The sequence below is a fragment of the Nanorana parkeri genome, unplaced genomic scaffold (assembly GCF_000935625.1).
Source record: "Nanorana parkeri isolate BGI_ZX_2015 unplaced genomic scaffold, ASM93562v1 scaffold173, whole genome shotgun sequence".
NCBI classification, from domain to species: Eukaryota; Metazoa; Chordata; class Amphibia; order Anura; family Dicroglossidae; genus Nanorana; species Nanorana parkeri.
In genome coordinates, this window is record NW_017306441.1 from 1780457 (window position 1) to 1792912 (window position 12456).

The 12456-nt window shown below is 43.9% G+C and overlaps 1 protein-coding gene across 1 annotated transcript in view; it reads left to right on the top strand.

Annotated features, from left to right (window-relative positions):
• The window catches only part of MEGF8 (multiple EGF like domains 8), an 80663-nt gene that overhangs the window by 29711 nt on the left and 38496 nt on the right, over positions 1 to 12456 (top strand). Inside the window, exons 8-18 of the mRNA XM_018554790.1 lie at positions 88 to 268; positions 1742 to 1890; positions 3537 to 3681; positions 3793 to 3934; positions 4025 to 4132; positions 5335 to 5482; positions 5574 to 5737; positions 6134 to 6328; positions 7372 to 7572; positions 8095 to 8322; positions 8406 to 8524. Of these exons, the coding sequence (XP_018410292.1) occupies positions 88 to 268; positions 1742 to 1890; positions 3537 to 3681; positions 3793 to 3934; positions 4025 to 4132; positions 5335 to 5482; positions 5574 to 5737; positions 6134 to 6328; positions 7372 to 7572; positions 8095 to 8322; positions 8406 to 8524 (1780 nt within the window). The remainder of the gene's footprint in view (positions 1 to 87; positions 269 to 1741; positions 1891 to 3536; positions 3682 to 3792; positions 3935 to 4024; positions 4133 to 5334; positions 5483 to 5573; positions 5738 to 6133; positions 6329 to 7371; positions 7573 to 8094; positions 8323 to 8405; positions 8525 to 12456) is intronic.

Consider the following 12456-nt stretch of genomic DNA (forward strand, 5'->3'; position numbering starts at 1 on the left):
TAACTGTATAGTGTATTCGCTTTTTACAGTTTTTAAGGATTCACTTACATTCCTGTTATGTATTTCTGCTCTCTTACCTTTGTACAGGCCGCACAACACAAGATGTCTTTTCTCCGGAGATGTACCGTTTCAATCTCCATTCCTGGGAATGGGAGCAGGTCCATCCATCTGGAGGAAAGCCACCAGCTGCAGCTGGTCATTCCATGGTGTTCCATTCTGCTTCCCGAACGTTGGTGGTTTATGGTGGTCACCGGCCATCCAATGCAAGGTGAGAACTTCCTCCTCCAAGCTGCTTTTCTGAGAGCTGGCATTCATGTAGGCAAGCTCCAATACTCCAGTGAGACACTGCTAGGGCCTGGCAATTGGTTGCGGTGACCCAGTGTTCTCACAGGAGTCCAGGGGTATGCTATGCATGCCTTCTGAATTTGGAGTCTTTATAGGACAACTGTGGGGGCCATGTCAAAAATACCTCTGCATTTGAAGGTAAAAATCTTATGCTGCCTTCTATACGATATGTTTATTCTTCTGCTGGAGGAGGAAAGATTTGATTTATTAAATTAAATGTATCTATTGTACATTTAGGAGGACAGCTTGATGGTAATTAAGTAACCTGGGGTTTTACTGCCGCCAGGAGGAGAAATGGACACTAGGCACATAGAAAACTGATGGCCAGCCCCTTTCAGGCTATCACCCCTGCCATTCCTTTAAGTGCCGGTCAGTGGAATAACAGTGTTATGCCTTCTCTTGAGACAGAGGCTAAGAGATCTCACTTACCCCAGTTACACAAAGTTAAGGATCAGCGACTTGGGTCGACAGCTTCCTATCATGCATTTAAACGTTCCCCCAAGTCCGGTTCTAGTTTCTGGACTCACAAATCTCCCTTTAAGTGTCCGTGGTAATCCAAGCGCTCCAAGCCTATGTATAAATCTGATAGGGCATGAAAGTCTGCCTCCACCCTTTCCATGAGAGATGGAGGGGGACAACGACACTTGATAGCTTTTGTGGAGGTTTAGAAAGCTTGCATAGCTTGCCAATAGAGTCCCACCTTGTCCACCTTGATTTTTCACTTTGCATTCCATGAATCAACATCGGACAGACCTCCAGTCAGGGATTGCTGTTCCCGGGGTTATTGTTTCCCCTTCCCCAAGTGCAAAGTTTTACGGTTTTTATTCAAACCTGATATACAGTTCTGAAATCCAAAGGTTACAAAGAAAACTTATGCCCCTTCAAAGTCAGCATTGTCTGCTCCCATAGCTTGTCCTGTTCGCCTAGGCTCCATGCAGATAAATAAATATATGTGAAACTCGAATAATTAGAATATCGTGCAAAGTTCATTTATTTCACTAATGCAACTTAAAAGGTGAAACTAATATACGAGATAGACTCATTACATGCAAAGCAAGATAATTCAAGCCGTGATTTGTCATAATTGTGATGATTATGGCTTACAGCTCATAAAAACCCCAAGAACCCCAAATCCACAACCTCAAAAAAGTAGATTATTACATGCAATCAATAAAACAAGGATTGTACATAGAACAATATCGGACCTCTGAAAAGTACAAGCATGCATATGTACTCAGACTTGGTTTGGGCCCCTTTTGCAGCACTTACTGCAATTACTTTTGCACGATATTCTAATTATTCGAGTTTCACCTGTATATATATAAGTAATATTTATTTAGTTCTGTAAAAAGCCTTCATACAGATGATTTTGTTGTCTTTCTACCCATTCTTCCAGGTTCAGCATACGTGTAAATACCACAGATCTGTTTCATGTGGATTTAAATTATTGGACCACGCTGAAGCCACGCGATGGTAACCGCGGCGGGCCCCGTGAGAGAGCATTCCACAGCGCCACTGTTATCGGGAACTATATGGTGATTTATGGTACGTTATTTTGCTGTGCATCTTTCACTGATGACCATACATTGTCACTGTGTCTTGTAGGGTCCCTGTTGGTTTGTCTGTCATATTTTCTATTTCCAGTCAGGCTACATTACAGTGCAGCTAAACTAAGTGGAACTGGAGACTAAGAGTAGAACACTGCTGGCAGGCAGGCTTTTATTGCAGAAGAGACTTTGTATGTTTCTTTTGCAATGCATACTTCCTGTCTACTAGCACTGTTTCTTCTGCATTTACACTCACCCAAGGCATGCGCAATGCATTGCACATTCTCAGCGTGCCTTGGGTGCCGGTATGAAGTATTTTGCAAGTGTGGGAGTTACCTCATCCAGAGGTGGCCAATCAGTTTGCCCAAAGATGCAGGACTTAGAAGGCCAGACAAAGATGTCATTTGTCGCATTGAAGCTTATGTAGCTCACAGTGCTGAAGGGGTGATCAAAATAACAGACTTCTGTTATGATTTAACTGTTCAGTCTATCATGAATGCTGCTGCTAGACTCATTCACCTAACCAACCGCTCAGTTTCTGCAACCCCCCTCTGCTAATCCCTCCACTGCCTTCCATTAGCCAAAAGGATACATTCAAAATATTAACAATGACTTACAAAGCCATCCACAACTCTGCCCCCGGCTATATCTCAAACCCGGTCTCAAAGTATCACCCTAACCGTCCCCTCCACTCTTCAAAAGACCTCCTGCTTTCCAGCTCCCTCGTCAACTCCTCCCATGCTCGCCTCCAGGACTTCACTAGAGTCTCTCCCATCCTATGGAACTCTACTCCAACCTGTCCGTCTCCCACTTTGACCGCCTTTAGGCGATCCATGAAGACCCGTCTCTTCAGGGAAGCCTATTCCACCTCAACCTAACCGCTCAACCATCACGTTCTCAAACAATTCATCCCCACACAGCTACCTCCTCATGTATCACTTGCCCCTCCCTATTAGATTGTAAGCCCTCAGGGGCAGGGCCCTCCTTATCGTCTTGTCTTGATTTGTATTGTGATTGTAATGTCTTCCTTATATTGTAAATTGCTGCGCAAACTGTTGGCGCTATATAAATCCTCTATAATAATAACTGTTTGCTGAGTTGAATAGTGAAATCTCACATCACGGGCCAAATGTTTTTAATAGAATAGGAAAGGGTTAATTTTTTTTGTATGTGTCCCACACCATTAACTGAATTCAGAAGAATCCCACCACACTCCTTACTGGTATGTCCCTTGTGGTGGGTGCTGTATTAATTGCGGATGGCGCCGCTTCAGATCCAAATAGTAAGGTATGTCAGCAGCACACCATGGTTCAATCTTCAAGCAGTGATCATTTTATTAATGCACACACATCTAGTCACATTGCAACGTTTCAGGGCCACTCGGGGTCCCTTCATCAGGCATGACAAAGAGACCCTGAGTGGCTCCGAAACGTTGCAATGTGACTAGATGTCTGTGCATCAATAAAATGATCACTGCTTGAAGATTGAACCATGGTGTGCTGGTGACATACTTTACTATTTCCACACCATTAACTGCCACTGCATTTTTTTTCTTGCTGCACTGGGTCTTCCAATACTCAGTTTTGCTGTAGCTGTTTGTTGTCATTGTACAGATTACTGACCGTGTATTCTTGGTGGATACAGGTGGAAATCTGCACATTCACCACCAAGAGGAGAAGTGTTACGATGAGGAAATCTTCTTTTACCATCTTGGCTGTCACCAGTGGGTGCTAAGTGACATTCTGAGACCACCACCGCATCAGAGTAAGATGAAGGCAAATGTTGTGAGGTTCTGTATCTTGAAGGTGTTTTGAACCTAGGTGGTGAGGTTAAATGGTCATTTCAAAAATCAAGATATCAATTTTTTGTTTTTAAATGCAGGCTATCAAAGTTTGGGCAGTGGACGGTACTCCCACGTAGCGGCTCTCATGAAAGGCGGAGTCCTTCTGGTGGCTGGAGGATACAGTGGTACTCCCCGTGGAGATCTGCTTGCCTACAAAGTGCCTGTGCCGGGGTCTGTGTATCAGCCGCCAGTGCAGGATGTGAGTATGAAACGGGCACAAGGGACACAGGGTTTGGGTATCGGTTACTGAGCTTGGCAATATAAATAACTATCCATTCTGATTTTACAGTACCACCTAGACTATTGCTCCATGTACACGGACGAGACCATTTGTTCCAAGGATCCAGAATGTACCTGGTGTGAGACAAGTTGCCAGACCCCTCAGCCAAACAAAATTGTATGATGCCTTTTTTTTTTTTGTCTTGTTTTCTTTCACCTGCTTTGTTTTAATTTGGTGATCTATTGGTGGCCAAATATATATGAGGCAGGTTGTTTGATCTCATATGACCAGTCGGAGGCTGCAGTGGCTTAGTGGTTAGCACTTCTGCCTTACAGTACTGGGGGATCCTGGTTCAAATCCCGGTCAGGACAATATCTGCAAGGAGGTACTCCGGTTTCCTCCGACAATCCAAAGACATGCTGGTAGGTTAATTGGCTCCTGTCTAAAATTGTCCCTGTATGTATGTGAGATAGGGGCCTTAGATTGTAAGCGCCCTGAAGACAGGGACTGATGTGAAAGTGCTGTATAAATTGTCAGCCCTATATAAAAATACCAATTATTATAATAGTTGCCTTGAATTCATATTTATCAGGTTAAAGGAGAACTAAGAGGTGAGGGATTTTCACTCCACCTCATAGTTCGAGCCGACGTGTGACAATGAAACTGCCACACGTCGGCTCAATAGATCAGGAAGTGAGCAAACATGTACCGTTGCTCGCTCACTTCTTGATCATGTCCCTGCAGAGAGCCGTGACTCTCAGTCACGGCTCTCTGCAGGGATTCCCCCTTCCCTCTCCGCTCCGATCCTCCAGCGCTGACTGGAGGAACGAACGGGGAAGGGTACAGCTGGCTCTGCCTCTAGATAGGCAGAGCCAGCTGTCAATCGCGCAGCTGGGTGGATCTCGACAGTATTGTCGGGATCTGTCCCGGCTCTGGCGGTCTCGGTATACCGCGAGCTGTAGCTCGCGATATACTGAGCTTTGTGTCGCGGGAGGACGCTAATTTATGTCCTCCCGTGACCCTTAGGAGAACTATGGGGAAAAACACTTACCCTATAGTTCTCCTTTAAATTAAAAAAGGATGCAATCAGGCAGGTCTGAAATGTCAGCTCTTTTAAGTGTATGTTTAAATAATGTGAAGTATTTATTTTTATTTTTTTAATTCGATGCTTCTATTTGTCCACCTTAATTTTAAACTTTGTCCAAAAAGTGATAATGAATGGGAAAATTCAGCTGCTCCAATCAGTTGAGGCCAGTTTGGAATAAAGGATTCTTAGATTGGATCTAAATAAACTCAAATGATAAATTGATGCAAGTGTAGCGGTCATACAAACCTTTTTGTAACTATCTGTGACCTGATCTGTCTGTTTTTTTTGTCAGTGCCCAGACAAGAGCTGCCTAGGACTGGCGAGACTCCTCTCTGATTGTCAGTCCTGTCTGGCTTTCAGCTCCAACCTGTCAACCTTCTCCCATGTCCCACGCTCCTTTGGCTGGTGTGTCCAGAATGAATCCTGCATGCCGATTTCAGGTACGGTCTTTTCTTGTGTGAGATTCCCTGTGTCGCGGTCTTCTTTTTTTTTTTTTTACTGCTTTTTATAACTTTTTTCCTTTTTTAACAGAACGTTCGAACTGTCGTGTAGGGCAGATTTCAGGTACATATGGTTGGTGGGGCACCGTAAACACCTTTATCACTTCTCTTGATGGATGCCGGACCAGCAACTTTCTGCCTGGGCTTCACCTAATCACCTATCAGCAACCACGCAATGAGTCTCAGCCTGATCGGGTAATCCTTCAGCTCTGTAATGACTTTAGCTGCAGGTTAATCTACAGATTGGAGAATATAAAGAGCAGTGCCATACTAAAGAATATATATGAGTCCAAATTAATTTCTGTGTTCCCAGTCTACTGCTTCTGTGTCCTGGTATTGACCACGTCTAGTTCCTTCCCTCATCTTATGAAGTGCAACAGATCCTTGGGCTCAGTTGCAATTTTGAGAATATTTAGTTTATTACTATATTTCAGCCAGATAGGACAAAGTTTCATGCAACATATGGTGCAATGTTTTTTCCGTGGCCACTAATATTTGCCATGTGGCATGTATAGCTTGTGCTGATGCTTGCTGCTGTCGGTCACGGTAAGTTTTTTTCATGCAGTTAAAAGCCTGATTTACTTTTTTCAGGTGTCAATTGTGCGTAGCACAACCATCACGTTAAGTCCCAGCACAGAGATGGACGTCTCTCTGGTGTATAAAGGGTTCTTATACCCCATGCTGAGCCAAGGCTCCTCCCCTGACCGCGTCTCCATCTGGGCTCGCATTCAGCGCTTCTATGTTGTGGCTCGTCTTGGGCGGTACCCTGGCAGTACACAGATGCTGGTAAGTGCTGGTCATAATAAAGCATAATAAATAGCAGTGAGCTGTAATAGTGTGGTAGCCCTTGGTAGTTAATGTTGGCATTCTTTGTCAGGATGAAAATAGACATACTGTATGTCTATCAAGTTCAACCAAAAGCCAAACATATAAAACCTGTATCCTCTGTATCCTGAACTGTAATCCTTTAGTTCATCCATAGGAAGGCAAAGAGGCCCTAATAAAGCAACACATCCAACCTTATTTTTTTTTAAGCAATCTTCTGAGTTGGCTAGAACTAGCTCCTATGGCAGTCAATTCCACATCTTCACAGCTTTTACTGTAAAAAAAGTATTTTTTTAATGTTGAGGTTAACATGAAGCATTGTCGCATTCCCCAAGCCCTCATCCTCAAGCACCCTCTCCCCCCCATATTAGTTTAGGGGCAATAGGTGTCCCTTTCTTTTCTTTTCATTTTCTTCCTCCATTCTTCTCTCTCTCTCTGTCTGGGGTAAGCCAATGCTATATTCACTTTCTTCTGGTTCCAGCACCCAGGGAACAGCCTTAAGACGGAGATACTCAGTCGGGGTATCAGGGAGTCCGTCACAGTCTTCAGCATCACTTTTTCATTCTTGTTTTTTTAACATTGGTAAATGCAGCTCATTTGCTCATACAATAAAAAAATTGAAGGTCCACCTATCCAAAACTGATATTTCAGATATTAGACGATAGTAGGTAAATCACCTCTTGTCATTCGGCATTGGTGGTGGTATCTCCCTATGTTTTCAGGCTATAAACCTGTAGCTGTAGCCAGTGGGATCTGACTTGGAGTAGAAAGTAGAAGGTTTGAGACTCCAAAGTTTGGGTGGAAGGTGCAGAGTCTGGAATTATGGCATGGAGACCTCCTTGCATTGCAAAAGTTGGTAAGAGATAAAAAAAGCCAGTGGATGTCTTGGGCTGCCATACTCCTCTTGTAACATCCATTTTGGAATATTGTCATACTCTGCCCTATGTTTTTGAATTCTGCCCCTTAAAAAAAATCTTTACCATGTTTTTACCTTCTTTTCTTAGGAGGAGGTTGGCCGATGGTCAGTGCACCAGGATAAGGAGAAGCGAGCTCTGCAGAGAAACAGTGGAGAGCGGCTGTTTCCTAATGCAGATTGGGGAAGCCGCTATGCTATGCAGATAGAGGGTTATCTGAATAATACAGGAAATGGACACACAAGTGAGCTGAGCCTGACATGGGACCGTACAGGCGTCCAGAGTGGAAGTGTAAGCTGATGTCCTTTTCCCATCATAAGCAACTTAGTAACTAATTGTACATTGTTTACTGTTGGCCTTCTTTCTCATGAGCTTACATAATCCGAGGGGAAAAGAGTCAGGATATAACTGGCTTTTCTGTTTTTGTCTTGTAGTAGTGATTGATTGGGCTCATTTGTGCAGTTTGATTGTGCACATATACAGGACTATAGAACAACCAATCAGCATGTAGTTGTCCTTATTTTTTAAGCTGATATGAATAGTCAGTTCTAAGGGTGACCCTTCCTTCACCCAACATACACATCTATTACTCCCATATCTATGAGACAGCAATATAAGGCGTTTCTGTTCTCCTGCTTTATTATATCAAATTACATTGCATTAAACCTTCTGACTTTAAAGTAAGCCTATCATGAAAGAAAGTCCAATAATAAATGTGGGGGCTATACCCCCTGAACGAGAAGACAAAACTTCAGTTTCTTTGCATTCTTTTTTTATTAAATCCCTTTTCACTTCTTTGTACCTGCTTTCTAGGAGATTTCTTTCCTGTTCCTGGAACCCCATCGCTCAGATGACTGTTCCTACCTTTCCTGCTTGGCCTGCTTGGCAGATCAAAGCTGCGGTTGGTGCTCTAGGACCCGCACGTGTCACTACAGATTAGGTGTGGATTGGGCAAAATTCTGTCAAGACACACCCCTGATCCTGACCCCTAGCCACTGTCAATTGTGCGAGGAGTACCGCGACTGTGAGGCCTGCAGCAATGTAAGTGCCGAGATATGCATCAGCAAGTGGAGTGTCTTGGTGGTGATGGAAAGATAATCATATCATTGTTGTTGTGCTCCCAGGACCAGTACTGTGAGTGGCAGATACACAGCAGCAAGAAAGCAGACTCTCTGTGCAGCCGCAGAGGAAGAGTGAATGGTTCTATACGATCACCCCAGGAATGTCCCCGTGCGTGCAATCGGTGAGTCCTTTTTACAAAGTACTTTGTTTCTATATTGGTATCAGTAGTGTTGTCCTCCTGCTGGTCCATCAGGTTACAGAGCTGCTAGAGTAGGACACGTTTTACTTCCATTCACTTGCCAGTCAGCTCCCTGTTACCAGTACGCTTTGGTAGTTCTGGAACCCCCTCATTGAAAATTAGTCCTGTAAGATTCCAAACCATCGCACACTTTCTGCTGTTCAGCAGTTGTTATGCCACCTTGTATGGGCCGGGGAATGGCCAATTAGAGCCGTGCAATATGTAGGGAGCGGACATAGTATCTAGGCTTAATGCAAGATGAACTCTGAACATTGGCTGTTAAAAGACACCTTAGGATGAAGCAGAACTGTAGGTTTTCTTTAGTGTCCCCCTCCCCTGCAGCACATATTCACCTTGGCTTTGCTACAGGGGAAAGAGATATTAAAGTGACATTAAAGGCAAATTCCCCCCCAATGCTAGTGTACGGACTTCGCTTAAATGATGCCTCTTGATCCAACCATCTTCTTTCCTGTAGTTTTCAGGAGTCCCTCCAGCGCTGGTGCCGGTCTTTGATCCAGCGCTAACTTCCTCTCTCTTCCTGGCACTTCCTGTCCCACAGAGTCCGTGCGGGTGCACGCTGCCTGCATTAAAGTGACATTAAACCCTCAGATTTTTTAACATAAACCAATACTGTAATGTGTGCCTTACTGTAATCCATGGTTGTTTCCCTTCTCTTTGCTGCTCTTCCTTTTAAATCCTCATGTCTTCTCATGCTTGGGGAGAACTTCCCTTTGCAGGTCAGGGCCTCTTCCTGTAGTGCTGGCTCAGGTTAAAAGTCTATAGAAACGTATACACAGACACCGTGTATCCATTCCTGAGACAAGGCAGTCTGCTGCAAAACAGAAGTTCTGCAGAACATGAGAACAGATACAGATTTAAAAGGAAGAGCAGCAAAGAGAAGGGAAACAACCACGGATTACAGTAAGGCACACATTACAGTATTGTTTTATGTTAAAAAAACTGAGGGTTTAATGTCACTTTAACTTACCTTGTGTCTCTCCTCTGCACCCGGGTGAAGATCTGTACTGCGCATGCTCCCACCCCATGATCTTTTTCTTCAGATCTTCTGACAGGAGCGCACGGCAGAGACGCAGGTAAGTTTTAACCCTTTTTCAACTTTTTTTTTAAAATGTTTTTGCATATACACAAAAGTATTGGGACACCCCTCCAAATCATTGGATTCCACTGTTTTAATCACCTCCATGGTCACCGGTGTATAAAATCAAGCACCTCGGCATGCAGACGCTTCTACAAACATTTGTGAAGGAATGGGTCGCTCTCAGGAGCTCAGTGAATTCAAGTGTGGTACCGTGATAGGTTGCCACCTGTGCAATAAGTCCATATTGCCATGTGGCATGTATAGCTTGTGCTGATGCTTGCTGCTGTCGGTCACGGTAAGTTTTTTTCATGCAGTTAAAAGCCTGATTTACTTTTTTCAGGTGTCAATTGTGCGTAGCACAACCATCACGTTAAGTCCCAGCACAGAGATGGACGTCTCTCTGGTGTATAAAGGGTTCTTATACCCCATGCTGAGCCAAGGCTCCTCCCCTGACCGCGTCTCCATCTGGGCTCGCATTCAGCGCTTCTATGTTGTGGCTCGTCTTGGGCGGTACCCTGGCAGTACACAGATGCTGGTAAGTGCTGGTCATAATAAAGCATAATAAATAGCAGTGAGCTGTAATAGTGTGGTAGCCCTTGGTAGTTAATGTTGGCATTCTTTGTCAGGATGAAAATAGACATACTGTATGTCTATCAAGTTCAACCAAAAGCCAAACATATAAAACCTGTATCCTCTGTATCCTGAACTGTAATCCTTTAGTTCATCCATAGGAAGGCAAAGAGGCCCTAATAAAGCAACACATCCAACCTTATTTTTTTTTAAGCAATCTTCTGAGTTGGCTAGAACTAGCTCCTATGGCAGTCAATTCCACATCTTCACAGCTTTTACTGTAAAAAAAGTATTTTTTTAATGTTGAGGTTAACATGAAGCATTGTCGCATTCCCCAAGCCCTCATCCTCAAGCACCCTCTCCCCCCCATATTAGTTTAGGGGCAATAGGTGTCCCTTTCTTTTCTTTTCATTTTCTTCCTCCATTCTTCTCTCTCTCTCTGTCTGGGGTAAGCCAATGCTATATTCACTTTCTTCTGGTTCCAGCACCCAGGGAACAGCCTTAAGACGGAGATACTCAGTCGGGGTATCAGGGAGTCCGTCACAGTCTTCAGCATCACTTTTTCATTCTTGTTTTTTTAACATTGGTAAATGCAGCTCATTTGCTCATACAATAAAAAAATTGAAGGTCCACCTATCCAAAACTGATATTTCAGATATTAGACGATAGTAGGTAAATCACCTCTTGTCATTCGGCATTGGTGGTGGTATCTCCCTATGTTTTCAGGCTATAAACCTGTAGCTGTAGCCAGTGGGATCTGACTTGGAGTAGAAAGTAGAAGGTTTGAGACTCCAAAGTTTGGGTGGAAGGTGCAGAGTCTGGAATTATGGCATGGAGACCTCCTTGCATTGCAAAAGTTGGTAAGAGATAAAAAAAGCCAGTGGATGTCTTGGGCTGCCATACTCCTCTTGTAACATCCATTTTGGAATATTGTCATACTCTGCCCTATGTTTTTGAATTCTGCCCCTTAAAAAAAATCTTTACCATGTTTTTACCTTCTTTTCTTAGGAGGAGGTTGGCCGATGGTCAGTGCACCAGGATAAGGAGAAGCGAGCTCTGCAGAGAAACAGTGGAGAGCGGCTGTTTCCTAATGCAGATTGGGGAAGCCGCTATGCTATGCAGATAGAGGGTTATCTGAATAATACAGGAAATGGACACACAAGTGAGCTGAGCCTGACATGGGACCGTACAGGCGTCCAGAGTGGAAGTGTAAGCTGATGTCCTTTTCCCATCATAAGCAACTTAGTAACTAATTGTACATTGTTTACTGTTGGCCTTCTTTCTCATGAGCTTACATAATCCGAGGGGAAAAGAGTCAGGATATAACTGGCTTTTCTGTTTTTGTCTTGTAGTAGTGATTGATTGGGCTCATTTGTGCAGTTTGATTGTGCACATATACAGGACTATAGAACAACCAATCAGCATGTAGTTGTCCTTATTTTTTAAGCTGATATGAATAGTCAGTTCTAAGGGTGACCCTTCCTTCACCCAACATACACATCTATTACTCCCATATCTATGAGACAGCAATATAAGGCGTTTCTGTTCTCCTGCTTTATTATATCAAATTACATTGCATTAAACCTTCTGACTTTAAAGTAAGCCTATCATGAAAGAAAGTCCAATAATAAATGTGGGGGCTATACCCCCTGAACGAGAAGACAAAACTTCAGTTTCTTTGCATTCTTTTTTTATTAAATCCCTTTTCACTTCTTTGTACCTGCTTTCTAGGAGATTTCTTTCCTGTTCCTGGAACCCCATCGCTCAGATGACTGTTCCTACCTTTCCTGCTTGGCCTGCTTGGCAGATCAAAGCTGCGGTTGGTGCTCTAGGACCCGCACGTGTCACTACAGATTAGGTGTGGATTGGGCAAAATTCTGTCAAGACACACCCCTGATCCTGACCCCTAGCCACTGTCAATTGTGCGAGGAGTACCGCGACTGTGAGGCCTGCAGCAATGTAAGTGCCGAGATATGCATCAGCAAGTGGAGTGTCTTGGTGGTGATGGAAAGATAATCATATCATTGTTGTTGTGCTCCCAGGACCAGTACTGTGAGTGGCAGATACACAGCAGCAAGAAAGCAGACTCTCTGTGCAGCCGCAGAGGAAGAGTGAATGGTTCTATACGATCACCCCAGGAATGTCCCCGTGCGTGCAATCGGTGAGTCCTTTTTACAAAGTACTTTGTTTCTATATTGGTATCAGT